The sequence below is a fragment of the Eublepharis macularius genome, chromosome 13 (genome assembly GCF_028583425.1).
Source record: "Eublepharis macularius isolate TG4126 chromosome 13, MPM_Emac_v1.0, whole genome shotgun sequence".
NCBI classification, from domain to species: domain Eukaryota; kingdom Metazoa; phylum Chordata; class Lepidosauria; order Squamata; family Eublepharidae; genus Eublepharis; species Eublepharis macularius.
In genome coordinates, this window is record NC_072802.1 from 60653331 (window position 1) to 60676547 (window position 23217).

Sequence of the window (23217 nt, forward strand, 5' to 3'; positions counted from 1 at the left end):
TGCAGCTTCTCAGCTGCCCGGCCTCCTCCCCGCGAACGAGGCCTGAAGTGAGCTCTTAGCCCCGCAAGCGTTAAGTCAGCGGGAGGATGCAATGCGATAGGCTGGGCTGTGCCGAGCGAAGCGCCCCCTCAGAACAGTCTGCAGCCTCGCCTGACCAACACGCAGACACACAAGTATTTCCATCGGCTAAAAGCTGCAGACAGAATCTAAGCCTTCAAAAGAGCTGGATGACAGAGTCATGTGCTCGGCTGCATCAATCCAGAAAGACAGAAAGAGACAGAGGCCTGTTGAGACTAACCCTGCGAGGGGGGAGGGAATCTTTAAAAAAAAAAAAAGACTCACAGGAAAAGGAAGAGGATGAGGACAGGACCCACCCCCTTACACTCCAAAGTGATTCACAGGCCACAGTTCCATTCATTTCAACATGCTCTGAGCTTCACATGCTGTTAAAACTAGCCTACAAAGAAGTGCATAGAAAGCAGAGTGCCTGCTGGTCAGGAGGACACTCAACAGGCGGGACCCATGGAGGTTGAGCAGAAGTATCATACTTTCCTCACAATGGATGACCGCTATAAATGATCTATGGAAAGCCAGGTGATATTCCAAAAGCAACAGTGGGCAGAACTAGATGTTATGAGAGCTGCGGGGGCAGCTGCCAGAAGTAGCAACCCTGTGTGTCTTCTTCCCGCAAGTGTCACAAAACATGATGCGGCAGCTTCACATTTCAGGTTTCCCTGCCCTGTTTCCCCTTCATTCACTGCTGCTTGCCACAGAGGAACTCAAGAGTATGACAACATTATGTCATTTAAACAAATGATTCGGGGGGCGTATAAGAAGAAGAAGAGGGCATGGGGTGGTTGCTTTTGGCAACTGCCAGGCACCTCCAGCAATGTCTATTTCCATCCACAATGTCAAACAAAACCATATAGTTTGACCTCAACCCTCCATCTTACACAAACTTAGGCTAATAGTCTTTCCCAGTCCTGCAACTATCAAGAGTCCAAATAGGTGCCCAAACCTGGCAAAGCAAATGCTCCAGTACCAAGCCAGACATGACTATTAGCTATGACATTCCTTTGATCATGATTGGAGGCAAAAACAAGTTTACTTTAACAACTCCTACCTTCAGTGAATTTGGAAAGCTCTGCACTTGGCCAGGCAACAGTGAAGCATGGAAAGTTGTTCCAGAGCCAGACTGAGCCATCTCCGGCCTTATTCGTTTCTACCAAAGGCTCTGTCTTTTCTCTAACCATTTCTGCTTTAAAACGCAATAGGCTCACCAAACCTGACCATAGGTGCAATCCAGCACTATAAAAACCAACAGGACCTTGCCGTTCAGTGGCTGTGGGGACTGACCCAGCCTTCTGATTTTGCATGACCCTAGTTAAGTCAGCTGTGGCAGTAAATGTTCACAAGGAATTAATGAGCAGAACACAAGGCGGTTGTGCTGATGGGTTAATGGAGACAAAGGCATATAAATGCAACCCTTTGGGCTCTGTCAAATTCACACATCCTATCTACAAAACAAGGATCTGTTAAAGGAGCCTAGGAGTCTAACGCCATTCTGCAATCCAAACGTCTTTGCATCATTCAGCAGCAGTTGAACAACTTCTTCAGAAATTAGCTGACCCCACAGCGTCAGATGTTTGCACCTGTGGTTGCTGCTAAACCAAGATTTTTGAAGTGCAGGTAGTTTGCGTGGCTGATTTGTTATTTAATTCTCCAGCTGAGAACATTCCCCTTACATCTTCTACCAATGGACTTCTCTTTTGTTCTGGGGTCCCAATATATAAACTACCACCAACAGTTTCACCAAAATTCCACAACGTGCAAATTGAACTAACACGGCTGAGAATTGCACTAATGCCCACCTATGATAGTGTTTTAGTTGCATGCTTTGGGGTCCCCTTGTGGAATTTAAAACCACACCTGCCTTGGGCTTTCTCTGTGGAATTCAAAAACAGCACTTCTCCAGGAATGAGTGTGAAAGAAATGGCTCTAAAAGTCATCAAGATCCCTCAAGAATAGAGGGGCTTGAGGATTACGGCGTCCGGAAATCTCCAGGACTCTAAGGGTTTTAGGCATGGGGGAAACCCGCTATTCCTAAATTTCTTACCTCTCCAGTTCCACAGTCCCCCTCCATCCCTCCCCTCCACACCATACCGCAACAGAAAACCCCCAAAGCACCTCTGACACAATTACTGTCATTCTACTCGCCTGCTCTATGTTTTGTAAAATGTCCTTCACCGTACCGCTCATTTCACTCTGAACAGGATAACACTCCATATTCCACAGGAGGTACTAGTGCAGAAGGGAAATGATATTAAACACGCGTGCTTTGTATGCCCCCGCCCTCCCCACAAAACCTCCCAGCTTTTCTTCTGATCTTCTCCTTGGGTTGCATATTTAATAACTTACACTTAGGGGATTTTTCCCCCCTCTCCCCTCTACTGGGCTGCCCTGCCCACCAGGCAAACACAACCATTTAAAGCTCTAGAGATAGATGTTAAAAGATAGAAAAAGCCTAAATTAATTCCATCTTACAAACGAAAGCAACGCCATGAGAAGCTACTTCTTGTTTGTTAATCAGGGCGGGAGGAGCGGGTGATAAGTGGGAACGTAGCCTGTCAAAAGCCAGAAAGGCTTTCTCGTCTCGTCTCTGAATAAATTTGTTCACTTACCTTTATCTTCTGCTGGTGGTGGTAGATCTGCCAAGCAATCTGAACGTGAACAGCGCACCACTTGCCAGGCTTCTGCAAGCAAATGAATTTTTAAAAATGGAGGTTTTAGCTTAAAAAAACTAGCAGTCTGCAAAGTCATCCCCAACAGATAGCTCAATAAACAAGATTGGCCATTCAGGGTGCTGGAATTTAAACCAGTTCCTCTGTGTTTATATTCAGATATATGCATTTTAAAAAAAATTATATAGGAGGGAAGATACGTTCAGTAAATAACCTTGTGCCACAAATCATGGAATACATGATCCTCAGAATCATGTCAAAAACGAAATGAGTGTTTCTCTCACGGTTGCACAAAAGGGGCTTAAAACGTGTGTGCTGCCAAAGGCAGTGGACTAGAATGGTGGTGAACCCAAAATGGCGCCCTGCTTGTTCCCACAATTCCTATTTTACCCACTTTTGCAACCCAAAGCCCATAATCCCTCATCTTCATCCTCCTGTCATTAACAAAAAAAAAGAAAAGAAAATGATATCAGTTAAACACTATTGTAATCAATAACTAACCCAACTTTCCTGTCTCTCCGGGTAGTTGCTGCCACCACTGTCCCTGTATGGGGTCCTGGTTAGGTGGGATAGCTTCCTAACCCCACTCCTCTGCTAGTGGGCCCAAGCGGTTGGGGGACTATGTGGAACAGAAGAGCTTTCTTCCTTCATAAATTCCAAAACTCATTTATTTAACTTCTAACTATACACAGGCAAATATACAGTGAAGGAATAATACAACATAACCAGAACCCCCTACTCTATCTCCCTCATGCCCTAATTAGATGTTGTGTAGGGCAGGCCCGATCCTTTGGTACCTGGGGTTACACGAGATCTACCTCTCCCCTCAGAGCCATCTCTCCCTCCACTCCCCAGCCACCGTCAACTTCCAACTCCCCTCCACCAACTGACTCGCTCTCCCTCCAATCACATTCCACTCCAGAACTGGCCCCTCCCCTCTGCAGCCCATAGAAAGGTAACTCCACAAACAGAATGGCGTTTCTCCACACCTCCTCCTCTATGAGTAAGTTATTCTAGTTATAGGATCTAATGCCCTACATAGCTCCGTGTCCCTTCCATGACAAATATCACAGAACTAATGGCGTAGGACAAAAGAAATTGTGTGTGTTTGTTCAACTAAGTAACTGTTCAGTTTGTACGATTAATGCAGGTACCAGAATCCAGCTTTCCGTGGTGTTTGGGCTACCCTGGAAAGCTGAAGCAGAGAGGCAAGGCCTGGAGGTGCGAAACAGGGTTATTGCATTCACTTTAAACCACATCCAATTTGAAAAAGAGAGAGCCAACCCAGGTTTGCTTAATATGTATTTACATTTTCCAAAAGCACACAAAATTATAGTTTTTGTTAAAAGTATATTGAAAAAATCCCTGCTAAACCTTACTTACTCGTACTGGAGGTCTATATGGGTCAGACACCTAAAGAAAAAGTGGGAAAGACGGTTCAGTCATCACTCAAAATTGTTTACAGAGCAAAACTGAGGAATGTTATTAAAGAAGGGATGACGCTAAATTAAACATGAGGTCAACTTGGTAAGATAGGGAGCTTCCCTATAGTAATCTGAACACATGAAGCAGCCAAATACCAAATCATAGCATTGGGCTATCAAGGTCAGTATTGCCTACTAAGATGGGCAGGAGATCAATCCTTTTAGCTAGAGGTGCCCAGGATTGAGCCTGGGGCCTTCTGCATACAAAGCAGGTGCTCGACCAAAGAGCCACTGCCTTTCCCCATTTTGACCAAGCTTGCAATTTTATTTTTTCATGGTATTTATGCCCTGCATCTCTTCTGTACTGGAACTCAAGGAAGCATTTATGAAGATTCTCAGGTGCTGACTGGATTCACGACTAGCTTAGCTGACGCAAGACCACCACAACATGTGCCTGCCAGCTGTACTGTGGCCCAGGCTTTGAAACGGCACAAAGGCACAAGGCAATCTTACCGCGCAATTGTCATGGGGAAGAAGCAGAATGCATGCCAATTGTCTTGTTTGATCAAAGGTCAGCAGAACCCATCCAATCTGCATGACTCTTTGTATGAATTCTTGTGCAAGACCGAAAAGGATGTTACGTCTATGAGTGATCATCAAACAAGAGATCAAACTTAGGTGCCTCTAGAATTTCAGGAAGCTCCAATACATTTCAGTCCACTCACTTATTGGAAATTCAGGTTTACTAAGTGATAACCCAATGTGTCTCTCTCTGTCTCTTTTGAAAACATCAACAAAATAGTTCAACACTAAGTTTACACTGTCTCACCCTTAATACTCAGGCTTCTGAAAAATTAGCATACTGGGAACTGACAGCAAGCAGCACCAAAAAATATCTTTTTAGCAGCAAATAAATAAACAGAAATAGGACTTAACATTTGAATCCATAATGGCCAAACCTTCAGTAGTAATCATAAGCAAGAGAAAAGTTGTACCTACCCCTGGTGTCTTTTGTAGAAGGGTATGGTGTACTGTGCCAGGTCTGCTTGCTACATCAATTGGATTTGAAGTCTACAAGAAAAACAGTACCAAACATGAGCCACAATCTAGTGCTTTTTGACACAATTTTCTAGGTTAAGTTAGGGCTTTCTTGCATGACATCCATGTTGCTTTAAAATGTTAGCTTACTGGATCCTGACTGAGGTAATTTAGCGGCCATATCAGCACAGGGTGCGTTGGAAAGGAAGAAGGGAGAGGCAAAGGGAGGAATGGACTTTGCTCACTCACATTCAAAATCCTTTTAAATATATAATTGACAGAAGAGAGAGACAGGGCACACACACCAGCATCTCTGACCAGTTATTCATCCTGTGAATTCTAGCCATCAGCTGGTAAGCCTTCCAGCTTCCAATACATGATGGTAAACGCTGAGGTAAACATGCTGAGGTAAATGCTGAGGTAAACATGCATGCGTTTTCCATTTGTACACTGAAAAGTGAATTCTGTACACCGGAGGTTTCCTTACAGGCAAAGAGCCATCATGCTCCCAGTGAGTATGTGAAACAGACGTCAAGAAACAGTCCTATTTCAAGGGTTTTTTTTGGAGAAATTATTCTTAGGATTTCTGTTCTGCTAGGCCTTTGGGATTGTCATAAAGAAGATCCCCTACTGCTGGGAGCTGCTGGGTTTGAGCCGACAACTGTCGGACCAGGAGCTCTGTTTTCTCATACAACAGGCTACTCATGTGCAAGCAGCAGGATTCGAGTCCAGTGGCACCTTACAGACCAACAAGATTTTCAGAGTGCAAGCTTTCGAGAGTCAGCGCTCCCTTCTTCAAGCTTCATGTGCAAACAGGACTCCTCCTGAGCCTCAGAGTCATACACTTGGCCCAGCAGGAAGCCCTATAAAATCTGCAAGGAAGGCCAGCTTTCTGGGCCAGTCTTGCTGCTGATCTTCCATCATGGCCTTCTGATGCTGGCCTTTCACTTTCCGTATGGCCTCGGTTCCAGTTTAACAATTTCGTGTAGTCTTGACTTCTGCTTTTTGACTATTGACCTTGGGACTTCCCTGTCACCTTGGGTCCTACTGGACAACTTGGTTTGCACCCATTTTCTTCTCTTCGATTTCTCAATCTTGCTCTAAACTCCTGGTTCCCCATCCCGGGCTCCATCTCATTGCTGCCCTTGACACTTCCTGCTGGCTTTAAGTGTTTTTAAGGTTTAATTGTTGTATTCTGTCATGCATGTTGGGGTGGAGAGCACAGTCCCTTCCTCCTCCAGTCACATGCATGCTTCACTTCCTCATTCCTTTGTATACAAGCAACCACTTCATTAAAGACAACCAAGTTTGTCTGTGATGGGTCTGGCCAGAAATCTTACACCGTCACTTCCCCTAGCTGTTGCTTTGCCTCTTTCCCCCTACCATTTTTTAAGCAAATGGCTAAATTATACTCACAGCACCTATTCATCAGGCTAATTTCTTTTGCTAATTTGTTCAGCAGAAGCTAAATGGGCTGCTTCAAAGTCCCATCTCAAGATCCTCCAGCCTTGCTTTTTTCCAAATGAGAATCTCATGAACAGGGTTTCCTGCAAATCTAGGAGACACATGTAGGTACAAGAATCACACGGAAGTGTGTTCAGGGACAGAACACCAACAGTTCCACATGGGCTGGGATGCTATCCTATGGTGAGTAACACCACTTTTAACCCAGCCCAGAGCCTTTCAGGACCCCCACCTGCACAACTGTGTGACTTGCCCAGTTTTACATCAGTGTGTGGCATCCGCTTTCTTGCTGGATGAGGTGGGGCTTGGTGCCAGCGAACAATCTTTTCTTTCCCATGACATTGCACCTGTTGCTCTCTGAGAGGAGTGCAGAAAGTTTAGCTTAATTCCCCGGTTAGACATTTAACTGCCTGACTCAAGCCAAACTGCTGTCAGATTTCAAGCAGGGAGGGTTTAGAAGCAGCCTGTGAATGCCCTGTTGCAGTTTAGGTATGACAGGTCAAGGGTGGTTTTAAGAGTTTGAGGGATGGAAAAAAACAACAACAAAATCTTTGCGGCAAAGTGTAAGTGGAAGGGCTGTCAGGTCCCTTTTGCAAACCGATGGGTAGGGAGGCAAAAACAACAGCTATGGATGCATTTTAAGGTCACATCACATTAATGGTATGAGTGATAGAGCGCCCTTTGGTCCTTCTGTCCCCCTGAAGACAGATGGAAATGCTTCCTTCGGCAAAGTAAATTGAATACTTTTGACCTTTTCAAGTTCCTAGCTCATGAGAAATGGCCTTTGGGAAAGTGGCGGGGAAGTTTGCAGTCAGGTTGGATTCATGTGGTGGGATTTACATACGAGGCCTCGGGGAAGTGACATGAGAAGTGGGGAGGGAAAGAAAAACAAACTCTCTGCTGCGGGAGGGCAAGGAAGACAGAATTCATTATGCCGTGGTCAGCCACCGAATGCATCTGTCACTATGATCTAGGGCTTAAAGCAGCCACGTGGGAGGAAGAGGAAAGTTTAAGGAGAAGAAAAAGGTTAGGATGATTTGTGTGGTGTTTTGGCCCACTGCAAAGTCTTGAACCTTATCTTGTCTCCAAGGAGGTGAATCTTTATTGCTGCAAGTTATAGATAATTTAGCTGCATCAGCACACTCTAAATTCAGCAAAGTTGAGTTATGCGAAGCTGCAAATACGGAAAGAGGTTTCTCCGTGGGGCATGTTCACCTGCACATTACAGACACTGGTTGATTTTGGTGCTGCTTCATCCACAGTGAGTGGGGAGTGGGGTGGGGGGGGGAACCTCCTAAAAAGTCAGAAAAACACTTGCTATTTATCCTTTGAATGCCTTCACAGAACAAACAAGGCACAAAACTGGCCCCGTGCTGGACCAAGCAAATGCTGATTGCAGTTGAGTGGAACTGCTGAAACTGATTAGCCTTGGACTTTTTATCAAGGAACAAATGCTTTCAAGGCCTTATTTTTTGGGGTGGTGGTGGTATTATTCAGCTTCAGTTGAATCAAAGGGCCATGAGCGGCTGTGTCACTTTTTTACTCACAAGCACTTACCAGTCCTGAAGAGCTTGTGATGGGGTGAACCTATTCCTACAACCTGCCAACAATGATTCAAACTGAATTAACATGGGGCGGTGGGGGGGGGGGAAGCAAAAGACAAGCTGCTTGGAAATTACCTTTTAGAAGGTTGCATGGATTCATTTCTACATTTAGAGCACTGTCCTAGGCTAATTTTGTGGTGGGCAAAGGGGCGTGGCATCTGCCACATTCCTTCTGTCTAGATACTGGATGATCTGAAATTACCAAAGACCTCTAAAATCAACACCATGCTGCAGATGAGCACGAAGGAATCCCATGGAAAGGGGCCACCTGAAACAAGCAGCACATGTGCGTCTGCAACGGCTTTCCTATGTTCCCTGCGTAGAACCACAGCAAATCCGTTACCACTTGCACTGCAGGATCCATTTTTGCAACAATGGGGCACCGGATGCAATTTCTGCGACTATATTCTCTCTACAGGCACACGATCAGTGTAGCTTTCTGGCTTTCAGTCTAGAAACTGCAAACTGCTAAGGAATCTAGCTTCAGTTTATGGGATCATCTCTTCATCTGATGTTTGCATGAAAACTCATCAGGCAGATTCATGGCACCAGGCCATCAGAACCAAACCGCTAAAAAGGGGGCCGCTGGGGGTCCCTGCAATTTTTCTGCACAGCTGATCCAAGAGTCCTGCTTTATCGTTTAATGGCACTAAAGCTCAGGCCTTGTATGTGCGTGACAGGTTCAGAAAGGAGAGACGGGAACATGTATATTAATCTTACTGCACAAACATAGCAGTTGGTGCTTGTGAATGGGAGCTCGCACTTCGCAGAGGTTCCAACTCAACCCCTAATTTTGCAGTTTGTTTGTACTGCAAGCCGTAGAGTTGTCTGCTTGCTTGTTTGGGTGAATACAGAACATAACAGATAGCAAGGCTGCTTTTTCTGCAGAATGCGCTTTCTTATCTCTGCATAGAGATGTCTCTACAGAAATGACAGGATATCCATAAGGCCTCATCACTTAGGAATGTGGCTTTATCAAAACAAGCCCCAGCTTCATGTTTATAAGGAGGCAATCAATAACTGTCTGTGTATTATGGATTGTTTTTTCGCCTCTCCCTTCTAAAACTGACTGGCCATGTTAAGTACATTTTACAAATTAAAGATTCTATGTATGGGCGGAGGGGCTCTCAGCCCTGCACCATGGAACTATTAAATGCAGAAATTCTGTCCTGAGGGTTTAACAGATCTCAGTTCTACTCTTTTGTTGTGGTAGCATTTTTGCTGGCCTGACACAAGCCTATCTACCCAAGTCTTAGGATATCATGCCGGGAGAGGTCCTGACCCGCTCAGAAACTCAGCGTACCTGCCTCCTGGATTTCAAAGGAGCTTCCCTCCCTTCATGGGTAATGCCCATGCAAGCCCAATTCCTTGCTCCACAGGAAGAGAGCTAAGTGCCCCCTTTGTGCAAATCCAGGGAGTCCAGGGTCCTCACCCTATACCCTCTTTCTACGGCGTAGCAAAGTATAGCACCAGGATCAAAAGCGGAGTGTTAGCAGCACGGCTGAACTTCCATAATCCATTTTCCACTCAAGTGACATTCTGTGGATCTGTGCTGTTCACTCCACGGCATTTGCAATGAGCATCAAACCAAAAAGGCACACGATCACTGTACGCCCTGTGCAACACCTCGCTAAAGACACATACAATATGATGTAAGTAATAATATTAAATGTGTAACTATAACCTTTTAAATGACCAAATACCGTTTGAGCACGTAGGCTTGCCTCTGCCAGCCCTTGGATAGCTGGAGCAAGGGGAAGGACTTGCAAGCCAGAATTACTACACATAGCAGCGCGCAAACTTCCAAGGTCTCCGGAAGTCTTTATTAGGCTGAATGTTAAGGCATAAATGCTTCTCTATATTAAAAAGTGCCCTTCAAGCTGGACTTTAGTGTTGCGAGAGACAGGGTGGTTAGAACTGCTCTCTGTGCTGAGTGAGAACCGCCTGTCAACCACAAGCCCCACCGGGCAATAGCCATGCCCACATTCCTGGAAAATGGGGTGGGTGCCATCTTGGAGAACAGAGCTCAGAACAGCTGCAAGTGGCACATCAGAGAGCCAAATGTGGCTTCCAAACCACAGAGTATCATTGCAGTAGGTAATTTTTATTATCAACTGCTACCGTTAGCAAAAAATTGTTAATCTGCATGAGATTTGCTGAGTAGAGAGAAAGAGAGAGAGAGAGAGAGAGAGAGAGGTCATCACATATATAACCTTATTTGAATGCCCTGCATTGCATTCGAAGGAACAGCCACCTTTATCCAACCTCTTCAAGCCCTCAATTTCACAAGATAGTTATAGCTGCCTTCATTATTTTGGCTTTCCTATAGGATGTTACAGAAGGATAGGAAAAGAGCTAATTGCGAACAGAGGCTGTGGCTTAGCTGATCGATTTCACAGATGGTGCAGTTTCTGCTGGTCAGTTTCACTGCAGCTGTTAATTGGAGGGCACTTTATAGACCATGGGCTTTGTAGACCTGTCCACTTCCACCGCATGCATATATCTGACCACTCTGTCCCTTGTCCACGCTCGGAACGCATTGACAATCGCTGCTTACTAAAATGCATGCATAGAACAATTTTATTATAAACACTGTTCTGTTACCGAGATAGTAGCAAAGAGTGCATTGCTGCCACCAACTCACATCCCAGCTTAATGTCTGATCCAAAAAAGGTGCACCATTTCATTCTATTCAGTGTTTTCACCACCATCATTCACATTCATTGGCTGCTGCACTTAGGGGGTAGAGAAAATGCCATGTCCTGGAATGAGACTTTTTTACTAGTCATTACTACTGGAGTCACGAGTTGATGGCAGCCTCATATTCCCTCAGTAAAAAGTAATTAGGCCCTTCAAGAGGCACTGACAATCACAAGGAAGGAAAAAGAGGCTCAATTTGCTTAAGATGGTTATACTTAATACTTGGCGCTTCTACAGCACTGTCAGTGTTTAAAGGATTTCACATGCGACATCCTTACAATGAACCTCTAAGCTAGGTGAGTATTATTATACCCATTTTGCAGAGTGAACCGAGGCCTGGTCTACATGTGATGATGATAAGATCTGATGTATATACTGCCCTTCAGGACAACTCAATGCCCACTCAGAGTGGTTTACCAGGTATGTTATTATCCCCACAACAACAACCACCCTGTGAGGTGGGTGGGGCTGAGAGAGCTCTGAGAGAGCTGTGAATGATCCAAGTTCACCCAGCTGGCTTCAAGCAGAGGAGTGAGGAATCAAACCCGGTTCTCCAGATTAGAGTCCTGCCGCTCTTAAGTGACTGACCCAAGGTCACCCAGCTGGCTTCAAGCAGAGGAGTGAGGAATCAAACCCGGCTCTCCAGATTAGAGTCCTGCCGCTCTTAATCACTTCACCAAACTGTGTAGTGCAGGATGAGGAGACAGACTGGACTGGATTACTTCAGACTGCAGGTGAGGGATTACATTATCCAATATTCTCCTACATTTATGGTTTCCTGTAAGTAGAAAACTGGCACAGCATGCCAAAGTTCTAGGTGATCACTTTTCCCCCCAATGTTCTTTTAAAAAGAATTATGTTCAGAGATTGTATACGGAGAGCATTTTAAAAAACTCTCTCCCCCTGCAATCTGAAGCGGCACAGCCCATTCTACCACCTCAGTGTTCTTCTACGCTGTTCTGCCAACTGTCTAGACCAGATGTCTTGTTGGAGGCTTTCACGGCCGGAGAACGATGGCTGTTGTGGGTTTTCCGGGCTGTATTGCCGTGGTCTTGGCATTGTAGTTCCTGACGTTTCGCCAGCTGCTGTGGCTGGCATCTTCAGAGGTGTAGCACCAAAAGACAGAGATGCCAGCCACAGCTGCTGGCGAAACGTCAGGAACTACGATGCCAAGACCACGGCAATACAGCCCGGAAAACCCATAACCACCATTGTCTAGACCAGGTCTGAGAGAAAGTGTCTTGCCAAAGGCCACCTGTTCAATTCATAGCAGAACCGAGTTCTGAGCCAGGGATGTGCTGGACTACAGCTCTCTTAGCAGCTCTGTTACATGTACCGGTGATACGTTCTAATCATTCTGTTTCTGAAAAAGAACAAAAATTAAGCCTGCAGTGAATGGTCACCATAATAAAACTGTACCTTCGGCTGAAATGCTCCCTGAAGAGACCCAAAGGGACCTGAATGCGGGAGCATCGGTGGCATTCCGGGCATGGCTGGAGGGTAGCTTGGAAAGAACTAGGGGAGAAAAAGGAGGGAAAATGCTTAAATTACAGATAAATAATAAATGTGCAAGCAAAGTTCATCCCGACCGTACAAACTTTTAATTAAAAGAAGAAACGGCAGCCTTCTCAAATTAAATTTCAAGACTTTTTCCTGTGAAAATTAAGAACAAGACTTGGAAGCTTGCCTGCGTCTCATCGTATATTTAATAGCTAATTTTTTAAAAACCAGACGTTCCCCTTAAAAATCTGGGAAGTCATTTCAGAATGTCAAGAATAATCCATTGCTGTGTTCTTTCTTGGATTAAATTCACAAATGTTTGGACCAGTGGCTCAGCATCCCATCCCAAAAGGAGACGCAGTACTTTTGAGGAATTAGCAGGTCTTCTGTATTTGCAAACTCTGAAAAGTATATTCTGTTGCCAATAAAGGTGTAATTTTAAAGAGCAATCTATCCATTTCACAAACAGCACCAAACTGAATGTGATATGCATAATGTGAATACGCTTTCAAACGTTAGTGCTGACTGACTACAAAATCCTTCCTTGGAATCATGACGCCCGCCACAGGTATTTAAAGATGGAGCCACAACGATTGTTGCATTAGTCTGATGTTAGGACCCTTCCAACTGCAACAGCATCACAAGACAACCCTGCATAACCTGTCCGGCACAGCAGAGTCCAGCTGGTGGCATTATGATTGGAACAGCCTAGCAGATGCTAAACTGGGAAAAACATTTAAACAATGTTGGATAAAGGGCTAAACAAGGAGCTAAGCAGTTCCCAAAAGTCTCAAACTGGTGATCTCTGGAAGGCCTGCTTAGTCCCTTCCGGTTTAGGGATGTCCCACTTTTAAAAAGCTGATCTTCACAGCCTTCAGAGCTAGAAGCATGATTTTTCAAAGGAAAGTGAAGATTCCCAGGATGCTGAATTCTGTGGGGCATGCTACAAACACACAGCCCTGCCTACGCATCCAAAATATAGCAGCAACAGTCACAAGCTTCAGTGTTGCTTGGCTTGTCTTAAACATCACCCAAGTCCTCCTGTAAGAGATTTTATGTGTGTTTTCCTACAAAAGGAGATCCCTTTGCTGCAGATCTCTAGAAGCATGCCACATTGGATGCTCTTTTGACATGAATGGAATGGCTTCACTTCACAAGAGGGGAAAATTAGCCTCTGTTATAATTCTCAAATGCCGCTATTACAGTCCTTCTGCAAAACATGTCACTTTAGCAAGTGTGAAAGCAGCTTGCTTGGCATCTCTAATCTTTATCTGCCTTCCAGTTACAAGGTAATTATCACAGTTGCCAGCCATGAAGTCCACTATTATCAGCGCACGCTTTTAATTTTCCACAGTCTGTGGTCCCAGAACGCTGCTTCTGATGCAGCAGCTGATAAAAGGGACTGCAGAAGAATGAAAGGTGATAAGTGCACCGTCAGGCATTCAACACAAGGACGATGCTGACTAGCTTGAATTTGGCAGTGTCTTTTAGGAAGAAAATAGGCTGAAGGGTCCTGTTCACTCCAAAGCATCTGTATTCCTACAATGATAAATTGGCTCCCCTTAAAACAACAAAAACCCTGAAGGCATGCCTTTATTGATTCTGCAAATTGTAACTTCCGATACCAACACAGCACCAGCTGTTTATATCAATTCCTATTAAATGTTTTGTACTTCCGGAAAAGCGTTCATGGCTTCTTATCAATGCGGTTGTGTTTGAAGAATATAGCTTTAGTTTATAATTTTAAAAAATTAATTATTTAATTCATAAAAAAAATCATTGATACTCTGCCTTTCTCCCTAAGGCAGCTTACATCATTCTTTTCTGTTTATACCGTAAGGTCATTTAGATCTATAAGCTAGTTTCCTACACTGAGAGCAGAAGAATGTAAATAAAACGCAAAAACTCTACAGTGACATATAGACAAATAAAATGTAGAAGACTCTACAGTGACATATAGACCACAAAACTGACTTATCTTCATATGGCAGAACAGAACTGAACAGATGTGGTTGCTACAAGAGGAAAAGGTTCACAAGTTGGTTGAGAAGAGAGTATGCCTAAAATGCCTTTGGGCTTATGCAAATATCCCTATACAAGCAGAAATGCACAAAAAGGACAGCAATAGATATTTGTGTTAAGTTAATTTTATTGTTTCCCTATACATTTCTGCTTGCCAAGATCTTGTATAACCAATTTTTGGGCACTATAATACATATGAAGGGACGTGCTAGGTGTTGCACAAGATCGGGGACAAGAGAAACTCTGCTAGGTCTATACATCACTAGATCAAAGCCATTATGAATATGTGGATGTCATAGGAGAAGGGGCCACTAAGATTTCACTCATGTCCCTGTCTGTGGTCCATGCTTGTTCAACAGTTTTGTGAGAGATGCATACTGAACAAACATTCAGAGGAAACAAGAAACAGGTGGAGAGAAAAACTGGTGAAAAATGTGATGCTTATTTGGAAAAAAGGGCAGAACATAGCAACTCATTTGCAACAACATTCTTGAAATAAAGTGAGCTATGGCCAACAAATAAATAAGGAAATACGAATATAAATTGACAGTAAAAGCATACAGATACAATATAAGGAATAGCAATTCTCCAAGAGAGTTCCTAGATCATCATTTGGCAAAAGCTACAAATAAGCTAGCAAAGTTCTGCAGATGTTAGAAATGCATCACTGACTGCTATCAATTTGGTCTTCATTATTGAACAGACAATTTTTTAATCATGGTACAAAACAGAGTCGTTCTATTTAGAATTGGACAGTTCCCCAGTGGACTACTGCGTTGCATTTTGGTTTCTAAACTGGAAAAAAAAGATGCACAGAAATGATGGAATAATCTTGTGCTCACTTAAGTGGTAAAAAAGAGGTGGGAGACTGGTGTCAGGACTGCACCTACTGCAGACCACAAGGGGCGGCATGAGTCCATACAAAAAAAATTCCCTGTATGCAAAAAAAAAACCCAATATGGCAAAAGAAAAGGGCTAGCCTCTCTCCTGATACGCTTGATTTCTATGTGCAGGGTATTGTTATGTTTTGAGTTTTTTTGTACAGGGGAACATTCACTCACCTGCAGACTGAAATGGTACAGCCCTGATGTGTGCTTACCACCTCAGGAAGAAAACAGCGACAAAAATTGGCTAAAGAACTGGACATACCAAGGAAAAATTGAAAAAAGTGGGACTTCTGAAAGGAATTTTATGATTGCACTGTTTTAGAAGCCTATGACAGATCAAGGAGGAAAATAAACTGGGGGGTAGGGGGAGGAAATGTAAAGACAGAAAAAAACTTGGCAGAAATAACTTGCAGCATCAAATACACTTTAAGAAAACATTGGCAAGATGAAGTATAGAAGGATCTTGTCTTTAAAACAAAAACCCACAAAAGCACTCACATTGGAATGTCGAAAATAGGGATTATCAAGTTTGGGAGCGTACTTGTCGAACTGTAAGAAAAAGAGAAACAAGACAGAAATGAGCTTGCTTTTTTAACACATCTGTAATGTAGTTTAAGCACAATGAAGCATGTTTACACCAGACATGATACAAAGAGCTGGTTGTGTGTGTTTTAAGAGCACCTGCATATTTTCCATACACCACTGGCTTCTTAAATCTGTAGATTTGCAATGATGAAGCAACAAGTTGGGGCACCTGGCATAAAATTTCGCCATCACCCATGTTTTTCCTCTGATTAATATCCCAATTAATCCAAAAAATCTGATGCTGATCTATAAGCGTTATGAGCAGGAACATCTAACTTTCTACTATTTGGGGTGGGGGGGCACACTGGTCTTTTGCTTTTGCAAACCATTTCTAGGGAGTCAAGGTTTTTGTACAGCCTTGGCAACTTTGGTCCTGAACAATTCTGCAAGGCATGTTATCAGTATTCCCATTTCAACAGGCATCTGAGAGACTTGCTTAAGGCCATTCAGTAATTGTATCATCTTCCCGTAAACCCATCACCAAACCCACAGGTTTTTACAACCAGGCCCACATCCAACAGTCTACCCACAGAATTGCTCTGGCTTCAATGGTATTTTAGCCTAAGTCAGCCCTCCTCTTACTGCCACCCGCCCAACTGGGCATTCAAAAAGGCATGAAAATGAAAAATCAGGCAAGCTTGCAAATTACAGACACGTAAAATGTCAAATCTGCATCATGTTCTTCAGTCTGGTATCTCACTGCTTGCAATGCATTTTGGAGCGCTGTGCAGCTTTTCACTCCCCCATGTACCTGACCTGGGTCGCACAGGTATTCTTACTATGCCTTTGAAGAAGGTCTGCATTCCAGCCTTAAGCATGGGGAGATGTGTTGGGGGAGGGCAAGCAATGACCCCTTTGAAATGCCACTCGTTCTGCAAGCCAGCTGTTGCTGTACGCTCTTCCTCCATACAGGAGAGCAGAATTGCAATTGTGTTAATTACAGTTATTACTGAAGTCATGTACCCTCCAGTGTAAATACCATAAATTACTAAAACACATGCAGCTGGCAGTTTCAACACCACCCGCTCTGGCATTCAGATTAATAAGCCCTTCGTCTACCACGTTTTCCCTCTTCTCTCAGCCTTTTTAAGGGATCTGTGTGTTCCGTCTGGTGTTAGAGAGACATTTAATCAGCAACTACTTCTTTATATTTTTATTTGGAGGCTGATGTTCTCATATCTTCTTCCCAGAAACCCAAAGGTGCAACCTGATCCCAGCTCTGCAACCAGCACCATTTAATCTTTCAAAACCTGCCTGGCGTTCTAACACAAAATACAGATAAGAGGCCTTCGGGTCAAGCCCTGAAACATTTTTTTTCTCCTCCCCCCTTAAAAAAAATCCAGCCAGTTAGAATTCCTCAAAACTCAAAAGCTGGTTTTGCATTATTTTGGTAGGTTCTAAGAACAGGTATTATATAGTTTTTGTTTCTGGGTTTTGCTTTGGACCTGTAACCCAAGCCTATTTAGTGAAATCCAAGAAGATGGGAGCTCAAACATAACAAAAAAAAGGCAGGGCAAAGCTGTTTTTACTCTTTAGCCTGACATCAACAGGGTGTTGGTGGGCGGGAGAGCCGCTTTCTGAGATCAGAGATATCAAGATGGCTTTAAACAGCGGTCAAGAAGGGAGGGGACAAAAGGAAAGTATTTGCACAGTGCTCAAACACCTGGGTAGGGATGTGGGGTGGCAGATATTGCTCTCATTGTTCTGCGGTTAAGCGGATTAGAAACGAACAATTTCGTCATGCCATCAGCAGCAGGAACGAAAAGCAAGAAATGTCATTTCCCATGAGTTTGCCCCAAAATGCTGTTTTGGAATGTTGGTTCTTTGACTACAAGAGAAAAGGATAAGGCATTTCTCTCCCTTTTCTGAAAGGAGGAAAAGCTTCATGCGATCTATGAAAAATAAACATAGTCTTTCAGGACAAAAAAGTACTTTGAAGAATTTACACACTTTATAACAGCAGCAAACGGGGGTAAACCGCATATACATTATCATGATACATCTTGAAAGACAAAGGAGGCATGAAAAAACATATAGCTTTTTTGGCAAGATGTGGCCCATGCTACGTTTTCGATACTCCATCCAATGAGTCATCTTTGGCTAAAGCAATGACATGCTATGACATTTTAAATCAAGTGGGTGGAGGTTTCTGCCATGGGTGAGTAGGGTTATGTAAAAACAACATTAACCTACCCGCAGGCCTGAAGAAGGTCCCTCACTCGGGTTGTAAGCAAACATTAAACTTTACACCATGGTCAGTGATAAAAAAACAGATAAACATCTATCGGTTCTTGGACTACCCAGTCAAATATTGATTTCACAAAAAAACACGACTGGGTGGGGCATTGCACTGAATGGCGATGGACCAGAAACATTTAAAACACAGCAGCACAAAGTATTATGGCAACAAGGTAGGCAAGTGAGAAACAATATGGACATGTTACATTCTGCACTGGAAAATTCCATTGCCCTGGTCATTTCGGTGCATCTATTTTGTGTGTGAGAAGGCAGTCAAATGGACTTTTCCCTATTAAAACTATTAGCCAGAAACATATTACGTTAGCTGTCCAAATCATATAAGAGGAGGAAAACAAAGGGCCATTTTATATTACATGTCAAAAAGCTGAGTTAACATTGAGATGTGGCTCAGTGAGAAGGAATGGAGCAGGTTGGAACTTACAAAAGCTCACACTGCGTTAAAAAAAATTAGTCTAAAAGCATGCTGTTGGATTTGTACTTTAAATAACCGTCCCCTGAGAATGGGAAGCGATATCTAACACAGAACAATTCTGAGCGCCTGTCTTGAAGCAGGTTGGCGCCGTCAGGCTTTGGGCCGCTGGCGGTCTACTTATCCTCACATTTTGGGCAGGGGTACGCACCAGGGGAGGTGCAGTGGGTGGCATCTGGGGCAAGCTGGATGGAAAAGGAGTGAATGTATGCTGGTGAGTGTGTTGGTGCTGGTGGGTGTGTTGGTGCTGGTGGAACTCCGCCCTCAGCAGCGGCACTGGGCCAAGAGAAGCACCGGCCCTGTCCGAACTCTGAACCAAAAACCGATTGTTCAGCTCTTGCCTTAGCAGCTCGTGATCTAGAAGAGGGAGAGAGAAAGGGAGAGAAAAAAAAAAGACACAAGGACACAACGGCCCGTGAGTTTCACAAAGACGTAGAAGAAAAAAGTCAAGATATTCACCTGGCATTCCCTGTTTCTGCAGGTCATGCTGTGGTGGTTTTCTACGTGAGGACTCATTGGTGGAGGTAAGAGAGATGCCTGTGACAAAGTACCAATCAGAATCCCCGAATGAGGCTGGCAATACATGATTGGTTGGTTGAATGATATCAACAGGCTGGTATCTAAAGACAAGAGAGAACACCATGAGTCATCACAGCAGAAAACATACGGGGGCGTCATCAACAAGATGTCCCTCCCAGCTCCCTCCTCCCAACCCAAGAACAGTGACAAAAGGATCTTTTTAAAAAAGGGCACTTTGGGATTAGCAAAACCCAACCGCTTTTGAATCGTTCTTTCCAACCCCACCAACATGCATGATGTACATTTAGAGGCATTTCTTCTGCACAGAGCATATAAGGAAGAAGTACACTGTCATTCATGTCGTGCCAATAGTAACTGGGACACACGGTTCCAGAAGCAGCTAAGACACCCGTTTTTTAAAAAGCAAATGGAAATACATACTATCAAACTTTTTCCATTTTCCAGCCTGTAGATTAATTTTGTTTTAATGTTAATCAGAGCTGCGAAGTTAAAAACCATTGGAAATGTACATGGAATAGTGCAACCACTAAGTCTCTCTCCACACAAGACATCTTACACGGGGATGCTAAAGTGAAAGATCTTACAATTGTTCTTCCACAGTGGATGTGCATGCCCTGCTAGGGAGACAGAGTACACTTGAATATAAGACCACACAGAAAGTAAGTCACTTGAGCGTCCCTGTGTAAGATGTCTTGTGTAGAGAGACTCTACGAAACTGCTCATAATTCCAGAGGGATGTTTACTTCATCAGATGCATGGATTGTACATCCACAGGAGAGATATTTATATCTCACTAGCAGCACTGAGAGGCAAGTGACTTCATCTGTACTGTTCATACATCCTGCTGTGTGTCCAGAAAATCATACCCCGTTTTTCCCCATCAAGGGGACTGTATTTAATGAAGTTACACGAAAATTTACTCAAATGGTTTTCCGTTGTTTCCCTCTTATTCCTTACCAACCCTTTTACAACCCATTGTCTCCATAGACAATGGGTTGTAACTGTCAATGCTACAACTGTCATAGAATTCAATTTTTTTCAAGAATGGGAAAAGTTTTCCTGTTTTATGATGGACAGGGGGGGTTCTCTGGAAAGGAGACGGAGAGGATCTTTCTTGGGAAATTATTTTCCCAAACAATTTTAAAGTTAGGAGGGCTCTTCTCTTTAGTAGGAACTGTTGCTGCTACCTCACTTCTCCTTTCTCTTTCTGAAAGAAGTTAAAACAAGCGAAGGGGACTAAGGATGCAGTCACAGCATAGCACAGAGTAATCCCATTCTTCAATTCTGGTTAATAGCTATTGACGATTCTTCTTGCCTGCATGTTTTTTTTTCCTGTAAAGAGGACCTGACACAACAAATAATCTTTTATGGTTCAGAGAGTTTGCAGTTCCCATTACTTCCCCAAACAATTCAGACAGTTAGAAAGATTACATATATAAGGGTGTGGATGGCAGAAGAGGAGTAGAAAACTGGTGTGTGGAAAAAAATGGGCGGATGAGGGTTAACAGACTACTATCTAGAGATTGGTATATCTGGCAGCTAGAATACACTTGTGGTTTGCATTAAATATCTAATCCATGAGCGCTTGTTTCCTAAGCTTCCAGAAGCAGCTGCTGTTGCCCAAAAAGGAGCATGCGCTCCAAGACTATTTAGCACACTAATAACAAATAGAGATAATTGTAGGTTATGATGGAGTACTGAGGGGAAAGACTCTTCAGTATGAAGGCTCTTGGCTAGATCTTTTTTTTCCCTTCGGGGCAAGCCGTAAAAGTAGTTATAATTCAGAGGCAGCAGCAGTAGAGAAAACCAAACTAGATAGGATGTCAGCAGAGCCATTTGTTTAGAACTAACTAAGTAATGCTTCAATTGCAAATGGAGCAGAGGGGTCAGAGCAAATCCAATTGGGAAGAAGGGAGGGGTGGAGAGTGAGAGAGAGGAAGGAAGGAAGGACGGAGCTGGCAGGTAAAGGGAGCTGAACTCTCCCTGGGTCCAGTGCTTACTTCTCCCTTAGCAACCTCTGCCCTCACATTTACTTGTTATCGAGTCGCTCAGATAAAAAAGGGAAAGAGGGGAATGGGCAACAAGAGAGCTTAGCATTCCCAATCATACAACACTTTTGCTCTATTTAGTCACAATATTTTTATACTGCCCTCAAGTTAAAAAAACACCCTAAAGGCAGAAGCAGTTCTAAAAACCAGACCTATTCCTCTTCTTCTCATGCACCATACTTTAAACTTGTTTGGGACAGACAGATTTAAGCAAACAAGTCTGCTCATGTCATTTGTGGTTTGCCCCCCCCCCCAATTGTCATCATCGTCATCATCACCCACCAACAAAAAAAAAAGAAGAGAGGAGGGGAGGGGGGGGAATCTCTGGCCTGATTTAAGGAACTGGATACTTCTGTTAGCATCAAGATAATCCATTTTATGTTTTCCCTGGGGAGGCAGCGGGGAGGAGGAGAAGAGTAATGGATAAAAAAAGGAGTTGGCAGCTGCTCCCGATTCAGTATCTGGTTTCTTTAAAGGACTTGAAGTCAGCCTGGATGGATCTGCAGCTGACTCCAGACTTCACTATGACACGCAGCTTCATCTCTATCAGGGAAGAGAACAACAAAAAAACCCCGAGTGTCTGGGGGGACAAAAGCAGCAACAGCAGTAGCAGAGCACTTAAAAGAGAGCCAAACAAGAATGTAGGATGGCAGCCAGGAGGGGCCAGCTTTTATCTCACTTGACATGTGTTTGTTGCGCTACAAGGAAGGGACCACTCTGGCGCACAAGCAGATGCTGGCATGTGTGCACGGCAGGGGCACTATATGCTACAATGGGGAAAGATCCACGCATTCAGCAGCAATCCTCACGCATGCGAACAGCATCCTTCACAGAAGAGGGCCGCCACTGCCTGTGCATTAAAGCTCCACAGAAGTACGGCATCTGACCGCTATATGAAAGGGAAGTGCTAAGCAGATAGGAATAGGACACTTAATGTATACACTGATTTGTGAGAGTTCACAGTGCTTCACGTATATCCTGCTTTAATCCTTACTGCAACGTCTATGGTTGCGGTTGTCTTCGTAATGTTGATGGACGACTGGCAAGGCTAAAGAGAAGAGTATTACCTACCGTCATGAGAAAGGTCAGGTTTGAACAGGAAACTGCCTCATTGGTACACATGATTTGTACATGTGATTCTACTGAATCACGCCATTGGTCTATCAAGGTCAGCACTGCCTTCTGTGACTGGCAGTGATCCCTCAGGATCCTTCCCATTAGCCTGCTGTCTGGAGATGCCGGGGATTGAACTTGGGGGCCATCTATATGCAAAGCACATGCTCTGCTTATGAGCCATGCCCCTACCCTGTGCACTGCACAGGTAGAACGAATTCCGGGATCTGGTCTGTTTTGGAAGGAATGGCCAGCCTAGCAAGCGCCTGTGGAATACGTGCACATGGCCAATAGGATGAAACATGGGATAAGCACTGGGAGCCCGGCTTTTTGCCACTGTGCCAAGAGAGCAGTGCCCTCCTACTTGTTGTACATCAAGCTCAAGCCTCTGACCTAGAGATCGCAGCGTCTAGATCTGCACTCAGTTACAGCCGCTTGTAGCTCCGACCTGGCCCAGAGAGAGGATTCTGCCCTGAAAGGACTTTATCACTTCCAATACACACATGGGCCGGGGGTGGGGGGTGGGGAGGAGAATCGCATGCTTGAATGTGTTCCTGTCTCATGCATCTTCCTGCAGGAACAGAAATTATCTCCCACATGAGTATCTGAGGCCTGCTCAATCTGTCTTGAATGAGTTCTCTAATGTCCCACTGATCTTGGAAGCATCTCCCTCCCAGCAAAGTAACAGGCTGAAAATGTAAAACTTGGGTGATAGTCATACTAGTGCAAACCCACAGGGTCTCACACACCTAAATACCCCCAGGATCTGGGCCTTGCCTTTAGTATGTCTGACATCTGCTTGCCCCGTCTGTAAGACTGTTTA

General features: G+C 44.1%; 1 protein-coding gene across 16 annotated transcripts in view; it reads right to left on the bottom strand.

Moving 5' to 3' along the window:
- FBRSL1 (fibrosin like 1) overlaps positions 1–23217 on the bottom strand; it is a 910549-nt gene that overhangs the window by 15887 nt on the left and 871445 nt on the right. For 7 of the 16 annotated variants that reach the window (XM_054995767.1, XM_054995768.1, XM_054995762.1 and 4 more), the window contains 7 exons: positions 18824–19050; positions 15879–15929; positions 12391–12486; positions 5165–5236; positions 4125–4154; positions 2682–2753; positions 2218–2301 (listed from right to left, as the gene is read on the bottom strand). In XM_054995767.1, the coding sequence (XP_054851742.1) occupies positions 2218–2301; positions 2682–2753; positions 4125–4154; positions 5165–5236; positions 12391–12486; positions 15879–15929; positions 18824–19050 (632 nt within the window). Of the gene's footprint in view, positions 1–2217; positions 2302–2681; positions 2754–4124; positions 4155–5164; positions 5237–12390; positions 12487–15878; positions 15930–18823; positions 19051–19152; positions 19314–23217 lie in introns of all 16 variants that reach the window. The other 9 variants (XM_054995777.1, XM_054995775.1, XM_054995774.1 and 6 more) reach the window with 5 other exon arrangements.